At 37.2% G+C, this 14,682-nt stretch overlaps 1 protein-coding gene across 22 annotated transcripts in view; it reads right to left on the bottom strand.

The window, feature by feature from the left end:
- Window positions 1–14,682, bottom strand: part of RHBDD1 (rhomboid domain containing 1) — a 108,978-nt gene that overhangs the window by 58,338 nt on the left and 35,958 nt on the right. For 11 of the 22 annotated variants that reach the window (XM_087739754.1, XM_087739751.1, XM_087739743.1 and 8 more), the window contains 2 exons: window positions 3,767–3,828; window positions 1,056–1,095 (listed from right to left, as the gene is read on the bottom strand). The exons of 7 other annotated variants lie outside the window; for them this stretch is intronic. In XM_087739754.1, coding sequence (XP_087595880.1) covers window positions 1,056–1,095; window positions 3,767–3,828 — 102 coding nt within the window. The remainder of the gene's footprint in view (window positions 1–1,055; window positions 1,096–3,766; window positions 3,829–14,682) is intronic. 4 more of the 22 variants (XR_015700517.1, XM_087739763.1, XM_087739758.1 and 1 more) reach the window with 2 other exon arrangements.

Genomic DNA, 14,682 nt, shown 5'->3' on the forward strand with positions numbered 1-14,682 from the left:
AAACGAAAACATAATGCAACAAACCACAACCAAAAGAACACCCAAACACCTAACAGGTATTAACCTGGGAGTTCACATTTTTCATGATCCCTACTTTCTACAGTAAACTCCAGATTGTTAAACTATTTAAACGTCCTCACTAGTTACGCTTGTGGCAAAATAAGCTCTGGGTTTTCCTTTTAGTCTTGCAGTCCAGCACGTGCTGACCCATACCAGATGCACATACCACTCGCATCCCTAGCTGGCCGCAAGCAATTTCAGAAATGAACTACAGGTGGCAGCTCTGCTAGAGAGAACTGTAAACAATCTGAGCAGAAAGAGCACACCAAGACGGAAGGTTCTCCGGCCTGGCACCCCAAGAGAAGACGAGAACAGGCTATTCCAGCAGCTCTTCAGAATTCACATGAAGTCACCGAGCAAAGAAATGATTAAAAGGTTGTGGTTACGCACCACTCAACTGAAGGGCTCTGGGAAACAAAAAGGAGAGACTGCCTTCTGAGCATAGGTACAGTGTTAAGGATAAGCAAATTAGCTTTAAAGATAAAGCAACTGCCTCTGTAACATTCAGTATTTTTTTAAACTGTCACCTCAGGATCTCCTGTACATTAGCAAAAGTGCATATGGAAAACCCAAAGTATTGTACTGTTACGTTCACGTTCAAGATCAATTTCAAATACAGCTGTCTCCTGTACCAGGAATTGTTTGTAGCAAACACACACAGCCTGTTTACATGACATGAAGTCAGAAAGCCCAACTTATAAAGAGGCTCTGTTAGTTTCTGCTCCAATTACAAAAGCATTTTAGTTTGCAGAGTACTCACCAATAAACATACGATTTTGTGAAAATACTAGAACATGTTCATAATTTTCCTTTTGTGTTTGCCAAGAAGTCAAACTCTTGGAAAATGCTTCCAGAGATAACTGTAGCTGCTCAAACTCTGATATGCACCAACATTAACATAGATGTTTATAAAATGAGATGCACCATTTAAAAGGATTTTTCAAATTCCTATTAACACACAGGAAATGAATTTAATGTATACTTTAGTATTTTACCTTCAGCTTGTCCCTGTGTCTCAACTTGCTGGAGACAAATCTGAAAAATATTTCAGCTGTTACCCTGCCTCTGAAAATGCTACATCATTATTTGACAAATATTGTTCAAAATATTACAGAAGGCTCACATGTATTGAAGTCATAGAGCTTGGCACAGGAAACATTAACTGCAATGCTTCTCAATTTTACTTTTTTTAAATGCAAGAGCAATCTCCTTGTCTAAAAAAAAATTAGTTAGTATCATCAGCAGCATGGGCAGACTGGTTTTCATTAACAAAAAAATATTAACCTGAACCGAATGTTCATTTACTGTATTTATTTTCCCTCATCTTACTTTGTTACTTATACAAGAAGGTTTGTTTGAAAAGAAAAAACACATAGTTGTTTTACTGTGTCGTATTGACCACAAGCTGAGAAAAAACACTGGCTTACAATATTTTGTAACCCCATGAATTATGAATTGTAGAGACATACTGGAATACGACTGAATATACCTATATGTATTTTTCTTATTCATCATCTACGAGTAAAGAAATCGTTAAACAACACTGAATTCATTATAACATTCTCAGCGATGCTTATGTTGTCACGGCAAAAAAATTTATGAGAAAAATCACTGTGATTCTTAGTTTTTTTTAATGGTATGTAATACCTGGGGTGAATAAATGGAAAAGAAAATCAGCAAGTTAAGGGCTTTTCACAATGTTGTTTATATAATAATATAATGCCTAGTATTTTCTTTATATTTTGACTTTTGATGGGTATACTTTAAATATAAATATTAACAATAGCTGAAAGATATGAATTTTGATATATGAAGAGCAATATAATCAAGATCCTGATCATACAAATGGCAGCACCACAGGCAGTCAAAACTGCACTGTAATGCTGCAGTTCAATATGTTTTGTTTTAAATCATCATAATTAAGGATACATTTGCATTTTTTAAAAAAATCTTTTCTGTAGTGGCCTTGTCAAATATCAAGGTTTCTCATTAAAACATTTATTTTTCTCTATAGCATCCTTAGTTAGTTTTTATTTAAGAAATCAGATGCCACTTACAAAGTTAAGACAAGTACTGGCAGAGTCCCCGTAAAATACACTCAGTGCTTCAAATATAAATGTGCTTTAACAATCACTAGAAATACAAAGAAATGTTATAAAAAAAGATGCAAAATGTTCTTTATATGTTGACCCAAAAATAAAAGACTGACAATGCATTTTGAAAAGCTTTATGTTCAAGAAAAGAGATTATTTTACATCAAACAATATGGTCAGGAGTGAAGGTGTCTGAATGTGAAGGTTAAATACATGTACTTATATATGTGTGTATATATATATATTTAAATTATCCTGTTACCCAAAATGGTTCCCTGACTCATTTTTTTAAATTACAATAAAAGTATTAATGAAATAACACCTTTATCTAACCAAAATATTTATAAGCCACAGTGTTCAGAAATGGTAATTAGGCCACTGTTTCTCCTGAAACAACACCCGGACTTCCGTGCAAGAAATGAACACAATCTTTTCAACACATCAGCAAAAAACTTCAAGACCAATGGATTTTAAGATTGTACTGAAAGTATTTAAAAAACTGCAATAACACCACATGATAGACAAACGCAGTACAAAAAAAGTTAGAACAAAACACTAACCCCTTACATAGCATATTTTTAAATTAATTTTATGGTGAACTGGAACTGTGTTCTGTGAATACGGAAGACTGAGACACTCCACACCTTTCCTGTCACTCTGAGGGTGGTTTTTTTTTTTTCTTTGTTACTAAAGTTTACAATTATAGGACTTCGGACCAAAACAAGAACCGCACTGTAATTGCAACTGGTTTAACTAAACCTGCATTAGTGTAATACAAATGAAGCTTTAATAACCTTAAACATTTTCATCCACATGTTAAGTAAATATGCTTATCATGCCTAAAATACTTGCTGTAGTTAGGCATTACAGCACATTACTCTGAACCTACAGTCCCCCACAGGCATAATGTATAATGCATTAAGCACTGGTTCAAAGGTTACTCAGCATGTCAAAATCAGAAATTTGATTAATCACAGACACACAGGCTGAAATAACGGAAACAACACTGATTGTCCTCCCTTTTTAACATATTTTTTCCCCACTATGAATGAGCAAGCATCTCTCGGGTAAGAAAACTGAGCGCGTTTTGCACTCAGAGCAGCAGAGTCGCACACAGCTCATCAGCTTGGACGGCCAGGGCTGACACTGAGCGCGCCTGCCCATCCTGGCTTCTCCGTCTTCCTTCAGCGCCTGGTCGACATCAAGATTTACATGAGGAACTGCTTGTATAGTAACCATAGCAACAATTTTGGAAAGACGACTGTGAAACAACTTGTGCCGACCCATGAGACCATTTTTACTTGATAAAAAACCCAACACAGATTTGCAGATTGTTACTCAAATTTGCACCCTTTTTCTTGGATTTAAACAATACAGAAAAATAAGAACTACTGAGCAGAAGTCTTCTCAAGTCAACAGATAAAATTAACCAGGGGAACCCCTCAAGAAACTAGGGAGTTTATCATACTCTCTTGGTTTTAGTCAAGTTCCAAGTTTTGGAAACAAATTACTGACATGTTCAACACAGTCATTTTAAAAATGCAACTGCCCAATCTGATAAAGCAGAAAGAAAAAAGAAAAAATGTATCTTTATATGAGACTATTAGCCATACCTCATTGGATATTGGAGGCTTTGCACTGAAAATCCTGCACCCAATATTGGTTCTTCTGATTCCTAAGAAAAACTTCTTGTTTATATTTTAAGTTCTATTACCTGCTTTAATTTTTATAGTTAACAGATTGCAAACAAACAACTATCTCCATTCTGAAATTCCTGAAATTCTGATACAGCAGCTACTCACTGCCTATAAAGATCTTACTGAATGATATTTCTGTTTTAGAACAAAATTCTAAAATTCTACACAAACAAAGACAGCACATAACAAACTCAACCAACAATAAACGCAAGGAGTTAAGACTGTCTTACTGAATACAAGTCTTTCAGATGAAAGACTTAACTCTGTAATACACATATATTTCAATTCTGTTCTCATGCGATTCTGGGCACTACTAACTTACAACAGCTGATAATGCCCAAAACTTCCTTAGAGACTTTATGATAGCAGAAGGAAACTTAATAAATGCTTCAGTGTGCCTTTTGGATTCATATTTGAGACATTTATGAAGTAAACCCTGAACCTCCATTTCATCACTGAACTGATGCTGAATAGTTCACCTCACTTGTAACAGGTCATTTGCAAGTAAAAGATTATTTCAAATTAAGTATTATCACACTGAGTACGTTTATAAGACAATCAGGAGAGCAATAGATTATTATTCTTGTTCATTATTCAATTAAATCACATTTGTTGAAAGGCAAAATTGATGAAAAATTGAATATTAAAAAATTTTGGCTTCTGTTGCTATACCAATTGCATGATATATTTGAAAAAAATAACGCATAATCACAACACAAAATTTAAGCTGTCTGTTTTTTTATTCTTCCATATGCTATGGATGTTAAAGCACAGGCAGCTATCACTGCTGGACAAACAGCAGAAGTTTCTACTGTGGACATTCACAGCTCCATGTTATACCAAATCACCAACATGGTCAATCTCCAGAAGTGTCCTATCCACCAGAAACTAATTCTAGCCACAGAAACAAATGCCAGAAACAGGATCAACTCATGCCTCTTTGCTGACATCTCTTCTATCTAGGCTTAAGCCTCATCTTTTCTGAAGAGTTTCCCATTTGAAGCATAATTTTGAAAAAAAAAAAAAAAAAAAATCAAAACCGGAATTTTCATGGTCCATTTTTGACAAAGTTTCCTTATCTGTATGTCTGCATAATTATCTATGAAAGATAATTTCATCTTGTAGTGACAAGCAAAGAAGCTAGAAAGTATTACATGCTGAATTGCTTTAAGCAATTTGGAGAGAGATGCTTGAGGAGCAATTTTATAATCAAATAATAGAACTTATAACCCACGCAGATCCATAGGTTTTAGTACAGGATGCCCAAGATGACAGCTGCAACCGGGCCACCGTTTTTCTCCTTCAAGAAACGAAAGGAGAAAGGGCACGTATTAGCTTGCAATATTAAATTCACACTTTTAACCGTGCACGTAGGACTCCATTAGCAAGCAAGAAGATGCTCCAATAACGAGATCTTAGAGCCCTGCACTGCATTCAGCGGGGAGGCGCGGGGCCGGGGCTCCCGCACCCAGCAGATGGCACCGGAGCCACGCAGGCTGCCTCGCAAACGAGGACGCGCTTCAGCCAGCGAAGCATTCCGCCTTGTAAGCAGAATTAGGGTTATTTTGAAACAGATGGGCTCTAGAGAAGCTGCTGCACTGAATATTATAGAGTTGTTTATTGTCTGGCTGGTTTGAAACCCCGGGATTATTTGCCAGCGTCTAGTAGTTTCTCTGCCACATCAGGTTTCATCAAAAGGAAAGCAAAGTGAAATCCGCTGCAATACATATATACTTTTTTCTTTACTAAACCAGTCCTAAATTCAGAACTTAACTTGCTATTGTGTACAGTGCTTCGCAGCAGAATGTCTGTCCTGACAAGACCAACTGCATAACCAACAACTTAGCCCTGAAGCTGAACAGCTAACACAGCTATCTTGTATACAAGAACCCTCTAAATTTTGCCTGTCTTGTTATCAAGTAAAATTTGCCTAGTGCTCTCCTCATTTTACGCATCTGCAATACAACGCTGTCACCCTCGGACATGCACAGCACACTCTTTGAGGCTTTTCACTGTAACAGTGCCCCCTTCCCCAGATCTTTTTCACTCATTCTCAGCACTTCAAATACTAAAATACAGTAATACAGTTACCAGATGCATGATCTAGAAGAGCACACACACAGAAGAGGTGAACAAATGAACATCGTTAATGACAACAATTCATCACTTAGAATATTTTGGTGGAAATAGCAAAAAAAAAAACCAACCAAAAACAAAAAACCAAAAGCCAAACAAAAACCAACCCCAAACCCAAAGACAGCTCCTGTTTCCCAAAGAAAGCACACAGGTGAAAGGACATACTCAACATCATTGGAATTGTAAGTTCTAGCTACATCAGTCTAGTAGATAATTCAGAACTGCTCTTCTGAGTATGACACGTGAACCTTCAGCCAAACTCACTGCAAACGCAGGCGGACCACTCCACAAAGCAGCATACAGATTTCACAGAAACACCAGAGAGATTGATGTGGCTGTGGCACAGCAAGCCTTGTTCGACAGCAAAGCAAAACTTTGGAGCCAGCTGGCAGTGCAAATGAGCCATCCATTTAGTCTTCACCTATACACTGCCCTCTAAACATGAGGATCAGATGTAAGGACAATTTGAAACATGCCATCCTGTCAGTGTAATAATAATACTTGTAGAACGTGTGTCAAGTGTGCATTTTTTGCTCCTCTGAATGAAATTCAGCATAAGGAAGAAAAATCAACCAGTCATCTTACAGGGTGAGCCAAACAGACAAAATCTCCACACGGGCTTCTGTACAAGCCACAGAAGTGTTACATCAAACACACTCACTTGATTTTTCCCCCTCTCTGAAGTAATGGCCTTAGTTTTAGGTCAGATAATAGGATTTGCAAGAGAGTTTCTGTAAGCTTCAGGAAGAATTTATCAAGTTACCGAACTGTGACAGTCTGACCGGTAGAAATAAGCAATTAGGTCCTTGATAAATACTGATGTTGCTAGATAAAAGGTGAGTGTAGCAAATAAGTAGCAATGGTATTTCAAATCAGCGTGTCTGTATTTCTTTTTCAGGCTAGCTTTAGTTGTGGTAAGGAAGAATCTAGAATATTTCGCTTGAATAGCTTACTGTTTTCACTATCACTATCTGCCCTGGCACCAGTGAAAGTGCTATCCATACAAAAAAACAAACGATACAAAAAACAAACGATACAAACATTTACATACCCATACGAAGAACAAACACTTCTCATTTCCAAAAAACTCTTACTTTTGTAGAAGGTAACCACAGACAAGCGACAGTCTCTCTTCAACACAGTGAGCAACATAGAGCTAACCAAAATGTAGAGAGCCCTGATCTGGATGAAAAGACTGGTCTGTGCCAAGAGGAGAGCCCTGAACAGGTGCCTCAGATACAATCATCTTGTGTCCAAGCATACACAAAGAGAATCCTGGCTTTGATTTTCCCAGCCTTTGAAAGGTGGGAAAGACAGGAAGGCTACACTTAGCAGAGCCCTAGCAAACTCACAGGATTTCCTCTTTCTTGAAACAATGTTTTCTGCAGCCAACAAATTGCTCACTCAAAGACTGTTAGCTTAGGTCTTCACAAATGCAGGACTATTAGGATCATCTCATGTAGACATCACCATTTTATACAGCTTAATTTCTTCACTGCATCTTCTGTATTATCATGTCATTTGATTACAGAACGGATTGCTAACATCTGTACCTACGTCACTGTCAAAGGAGTAAGAGAAATCCTGTATTCATTGGCCTAAGAGCTCACAGATCTGGCAAGCTCTTCCAATCCTTTTTCTAGGAAATGTTTTGAGTCTAAAGATAGCTTACATAGTCACCAAAGCCAGGACGTTTGTTCAGCCCCTTCAAACCTTTCTTCTAGGAAATACAGACAGTACAGAGCATCTGTCTCTCTACCCTTCGGTAACCTTCCCGTGGCTCTCAAAAAGAAGGTTACTTTTCTCCTCCTGAAATGGAGAGAGTAGAAATATGAAAAAAAAAAAAATGTATGGGAAGATGACCACACAGGGAACCCTCTAGTACAGACCTCCTCAAGAGAAGTGCTGTTGATGTCCTTTGGAGGTCCCAGACTGACATCCTTCAAGAAACAGATCAAGACTGTTAAAATAAGTGCGAAAGACACAGTTTATTTATTGATGCTACCAAGCAATAGTGGTTTGAAAATATTTGATCAAATCTCATAACAACTTAGAACACTTGCTTGGCTTTCATTTATACCAGTGTCATATAATGTATTTCTTCTGTAAACAGCATAGCCCTGCTAACTATGTTATAATGCCAGGATATAATTCAAGTTCACAAACTGCTCTTGGGCATGCTGTAGATTACATACAATGCACTACACTGCCGTATCTGTGGTATACGCCTGACTTACCTTGCTTTTTAATACACAATACCAATGCTTAAAGCGTTCTATTTGAGAAAATGGGAGTTCTCTCAGTTTCTAAACATCCAAACATATAATTTTTATGCATAATCAACTAGATATTTTTGATGCATATGGAATTGGAAAAAGTAAACAGGAGGGCAGGGAGAAGCTAGAGTTAAGAGTTCAGTGTTGCTATAGTTCTTCTGTATCTTCCAGCCAATTAGTAGACAAATCTTAAGGTTAGTTTAACCAACTACCTTCTGATATCTTGAGTTGCACAGAGAATCCTAAGGAAAGGCAGTGCATATGCAACATCACTTTTCCTCCTCTCCTACTTTAGAAGGACTAGGAGGCTTCCAGAAAGAGTTGAGGCAAACAAAACACTCACAGCAGCCTTTTCACTGTTTTATGTTGCACTAGAAGCCAGGCAGGAACCACAATTAAAAAAACCCTATAAAATGGCAAATCTGCTTTTATTCTCTCATCTCCTTCCCTCTGCAAAATGCAGACATGCTATACAGTCTGACAGATTTGGCTTTTAACACTTATCACTGTCCAATTTTTTTCCTACTCAGCTCCAAGCAGACCACATTTAATAGCCTACGCTATTGTTTCTAACACTGCCCTTTAAGTTTCTGTCAACGTATGAAATAATTTTGTCATGCTATGAAGCAAACTATTCTTCCCGGTGCTGGTGCCAACATTCCTCATCTACAGACTTGAACACAACAAACTGGTGAAGAAGAGAAACGGAAGTCTAACTACTGTTTCTGTGCTGTCCTTTGGAATGGCTGACAAATGAAAAATTAAATTAGCAGCAAATTAGTTGTGGCTAATGAAGTTAGGAGGCAAGTAATATACAATGAATCCAGATACAACTGGATTGTTAGAAGACCAGTGAGATCAATCTTGAACACAGTCTCTCTCATTTTTAAAAGAAGAGATGATAAAATTGAGAAACACACAAAGCCATTCCCTCCAAAAGGTCTGATAATTTGTTTTGGTTAGGAGAAGAGATGGCTAAGACTTAATAGGGGTATCTTAATCCCTTCATACATAAGGATTTTAAAATTTATTTTAATCATGCCTCAAAGTCTCATCTTTGCTGTATCCATATCACTAAAATAACAAACTCTTGTTAAAGTAACAAAAGTTGTTAAAAGCACATCGGTAACATTTTTAGAGTAGAGACCATCAGTCACTGCCGCAGAATAAGCTGAAAGCACACTCAAATCATACGTTTGCAACAAATAATCAACACTACAATGCAGAAGTAAGAGGATATAGACCACTGCTGGACTTGATGCACTTCAGAAAAGAATGAAGGGGGTTAGTTTTATAGCTACCTCCAGCTACCGTCTAGCTGGATACTGAAAATACTACAGGAGAGATGACAAAATAAACACTTCATTTTCCAACCATCTAATAATTTTCCAGATGTTAATTCTCTTAAACAAGGCTAAACTCATTATTAAACTTAAAACGGTCAATACATAAAATCAAATATATCCTTCATTCCCAAGTATTGAAAGGGATTTGCTAACCAACTCAAAAAACCCTTGACCTATATAGACATGCTACTTAACCTGTCTTTAGGCTAAGACAGACAGACTTCTATTCCTCTTCAGAGTAGTAAGAAGAAAGCCAAGAGTAACTTCAGTTACAAGACGAATTTCAGGTAGGCTGTATATTTACCATAATCTAGTAGAAGTCTTTTGTTCAGCTGCAAATAGCAAGGTATCATTTTCCTTATTTCTTTAATTTATGTTCATCTCTTTCAAGCACCTGCAGTACATCCTTCACTGAAAAAAACTAGAATTGGAGACCTCATGTTATTCCATACTCTTTTCTACACAGTTTCTTCCCTTCGTTGGTTTGTTAGTGCGTATTGACTAGTGTTTAGACATATTTTCCAATTCCATCCTCCAAATGATATTTAGATATTTGTTACTTTATAAAATTACTTAAGTGACTTATTTTGCTATTCACATGACCTGTATTTTATTCTTCTGGACTGTTTTTACACTAAGTTGCACAGATCAAGTAAAGAACACTGTCAAAAATACAGTGAGGTAAAGCACTAAAAATGAGATCTAAGACAAGGAGTAAAGCAAGAACAAAACAGGATAAGGAGTTACACAAAATAGAACTGAAAAGGCTGAAAGTTTCTCCTGGCAGAAAGAAGGAATAAATGCAAATTAAATTTCATCATCCCTACACAGTTGCTTACAATTATGAAGTTACTCAAGTTATGCCCTTACCAGTGTAAAATACGCCTAGTCTTGGCAAATATTTTTGTATGATGTTATAGTACTTGGTTCAATGCTTCTGAATTGTAAAGCTCACAGGGAAATTCTGGTCCTTTCTGGACCCTAAAAAACAAGACCAGAAAAAAAAAAAAAACCCGAACACTAAGCTCCCCTGATCAATAGTTAAAAAAAGAATACTTACATTTCATTGATTAACATTAAATACTTTAATAAAAAGTCCCTCGTTTGATGTTGCTAATGCACATGACTATTTGGTAAAAAATGAGCATAAAGATAACATAACAGAGTCACACTAGGAGACTTACTCTTTTTTTCTGAAACCCACCCCCTAATTCCTCTTTTTATAGCTTGAATAAACTGGTTTTAAAAACTAGTTCAACTAATCTGGTTTTAAACAATTTAGCTGGAATCTTCCTCATTCCCTCAGAGATTGTTCTGCAGCTTAATGCAGTTAGCTGCTAGGAAGATACCCTTACACTGTTCTATGGTATTCTTCTTCCTTGGTCATCAAACCCTTTAAAAATTCTTTTCCAAGTTGTGAGGTCTTTCAAGTTCTTTAGCTAAATCTATATATAAATCGTAGTTTAAAGTGATTTGATCGTAAAATGAAGCATAATTTATTGCTAGAACCATAGCAACCAGAGCTAAAAAGAACGTCAAATGATTATCTAGTCCATCTTCATGCTCTATGGCACAGTTACCTTCGTCACATTCATGAGAAACCTCTGTTTAACCTTAAAACCCTTGCAGGATGAAGGATCCACAAAATTCTTTGCCAATTTATTCCATTACTTACCATTATTAATATCTAACTTAAATTTCCACTGATGAAATAACACCTTTATTTCTTGTTTTATAAATTGTAGTAAATTTACATTCCCTTCCTCTTTGCAGCTACTTTTAATGTATTTAGAGATGTGTATTATCAGACATCTTCTATAGACCAACTGCCCTCTGCCTCCTATCTCATACTATATGTTCTTTTCAGTTGTTTTTTCTAGATCCCCACTTAATTCTTACTGCTTTCCCCCTCTGACTCTCCAGACGCTTCCCATCCTTTATCAAAAGAAGTGCTAAAAACTTGATGCAGTGCTACATATAAGGTCTTATTGGTACTGAACAGCACAAAAGCACGTGCAGATAAGATGCCTATTCACAGATTCACAGTGAGGCAAATGTTATATAAGATGACACTGGTCATCCATGTTATGTCACTGGCATGCAGAACTTCAAACAGAATTTCTTCCATCTTTTTTGAGACAGCCTTCCAATTCACCAAGATAACTCTTAATTTTCATCCTGTGTTCCAGTGGTTCTGCAGCCTTTCTGAGCTGGTATCAGGAGGTACTTATATTGCATTACATCATCCAAATTACAAACAAAAGTACGACAGCACACAGGGCAGAGCATTGCATATAATCCATACTTCAACACATGCTTTTCTAGTTAGTTTTACACCCATCTAATAGTTTAATCAATGCCATATTTCCATTGCTTGTTTTTAGAATACTGCACAAAACAAAGTAGCAAAGGCCACACTGGTTTCACACACAGCCCAACTCATATGGTTTCTTATTTATATACACAACTTATACCTCTTTACTCAGACTAGTTGTTTGCTATGACTAGTTGTCGTAGCAAACCCATACAGCCTTGTTACTTACCTGCCTGTAACTTTTCCAGGCTTTTATAGTGTGTTTTTTCTGGAAATTTAAACTGCCTGGCTTATATAAAACCTTCGCTCCTTCCGTCATCCCAGACGAACACCATATTTACCCCTTTCTGGTCTATTGTAACCTCACAGAATCATAGAACATCTCGAGTTGGAAGGGACCCATAAGGGTCAGAGAGTCCATCTCCCTGCTCCTCATAGGGCTAACTAAAGCTAAACCATAGACTAAGAGCATCGTCCAGACACTCCTTGAACTCTGACAGGCTTGGCATCGTGACCAGTTCCCTGGGGAGCCTGTTCCAGTGACTGACCACTCTCTCAATGAAGAACCTTTTCCTAATGTCCAATCTGAACTTCCCCTGACACAGCTTCATTCCATTTCCTCAGGTCCTATCGCTGGTCACCAGAGAGAGGAGATCAGCACCTCCCCCTCCACTGCCTCCCTTGAGGAAGATGTAGACTGGCCTCATCCTTCTCTTCTCCAAGCTGAACAAACCAAGTGACCTCAGCTGCTCCTCTTAAATTTTGCCCTCAAGGCCTTTCACCATCTTGGTCACCCTCCTCTGGACACACTCTAATAGTTTGATGACCTTACATTGAGGCGCCCAAAACTGCACACAGTAGTCGAGGTGGGGCCACACCAGTGCAGTGCAGAGTGGGACAGTCACCACCCTCAACTGGCTAGCTATGCTGTGCTTGATGCACCCCAGGACACAGTTGGCCCTTTTGGCTGCCAGGGCACACTGTTGACTCATATTCAACTTGCCATCAACCCAAACCCCCAGATGTCTTTCTGCAGGGCTGCTCTCCAGCCTCTTGTCCCCCAATTTGTATGTGAAACCAGGATTACCCCGTCCCAGGCGAACTTGCTCTTGTTCAATTTCATACGGTTGCTGATTGCCCAGCTCTCTAGTCTATCCAGATCTCTTTGTAAGACCTCACCCATTCTGCCATTACCTGAGATGGCATGGTACTCTGAGCATCATTCCAACAAAATAAACAGAACTTATTATGAACAAGGACATTAAATTTGTATAAATCCATTTCCTCCCAATTTTTATCCCTCTGAAGTGTATACTGCATTGTGAAGTTATGCCAGTTTTCCACTTGGACCCCTCTTCCTCTTTCAATGTTATGTATTAATTTGTATTTTACTTTGACTATTCCCCTTGTTTTTTCTTGATAAAATTTCTCAAGACAACTAAACTGGTATTATTTCCTTGAGGTTTGGTGTTAGAAAGGCCATTAAGAAATGACAATTTTTAAATCCAGAACTTAAATATACTTTCCTTTACAAAGCCTATTTGAAATTATTAATACTTGTTAAGATCTGTATTTCTCATCTATTAAAAAAAAAACTTGAACTAAAATAATAAGAATTAAACAATAAGTGCTTACTGTCACGGGTAAGCCAGAGAGCTATGGAGACCACTTGCTCAGATCCTAAGATCAGAATCTGACAACAGCTTCTTCTTTAACATATCAAAAATTTCCTGTTGAGCTCATGCTAAGAGATTTTACATTTCAGTTTATTCAGTTATTAACTTGTTCATCCAGAGAAATAAAGTGGAAAATGAAAAGGAAATCTTTATATTCATCCTCAAATAACTGAAAAAGTAAAAAGTGCTACCTAATGAGTCTTAGTAGCTCCAAAATTCTGAGTACCATCAAGATCAGAAATAATTTTGGCAAATTATTTAATTACAAACAGTAATTCCTTTATCAAATAAAACAAATGGGCTTTGTTTTTCCAATTAAAATTGTTGTTAAAGGTATCCAGAAACCTAACTGGATATTTATTTCTTTCAACTAAATTCTAATTTTCATCCAAATGTTGCTTCACATGAAGTTGATTTAAAAAGTACTAAATAAATGCATTATTCATTCTTTATAGTATCATCAGTCATAGCAATGTGTTGAAAAACTGACTAAATGGATGTTTAAGCTATGTAATTACTTGAATGAATAGAGACAAAAAGTACCAAGTTATGCTATCTGAATCACCATTTTTCCCCCTCAAAAAAAAAAAACAAAACACTCAAAGCTAGATTTAAATTATTTCAGGTTCATCAAACCTAGGAGCTAGCCACATCTTTTCATGTACTACAGGATATAAATGGTACAACATATCCTCTGCCAAGTCACCAAAAGACTTAAGAGGTGCAGACATTCACTACCACCTTGCAATGCTCAAACTGTGAACCATATCTGAAATACCTAACTGAGGCTATGATGCCTAATGAACCCTTTGCAGAAAGGACCATATCTGTCCATCCTTAAGCTTGCTAAATGTAACTAACTGCATTAGCAAAACTTCTTGAGCTAAAGAAACTAAGACTTTTTGATCAGAGCTGGCTCATGTCCAACCAGCTTTCAGGGCAAGCTGAGCTTGCTCACCTATGTCTACAAGACTGCTCAGTCATATTAGATTGGATATGAAAGACAAAATTGTCTCGTACATTCCTTTTGAGAATAATCCTAAAAACTACTGCTGCAGACCGACAACAGCAGGGAATCTATGTA

Source organism: Nipponia nippon, unplaced genomic scaffold (assembly GCF_047370975.1).
Source record: "Nipponia nippon isolate SJK-2023a ecotype South Korea unplaced genomic scaffold, ASM4737097v1 scaffold_7, whole genome shotgun sequence".
Classification (NCBI taxonomy): domain Eukaryota; kingdom Metazoa; phylum Chordata; class Aves; order Pelecaniformes; family Threskiornithidae; genus Nipponia; species Nipponia nippon.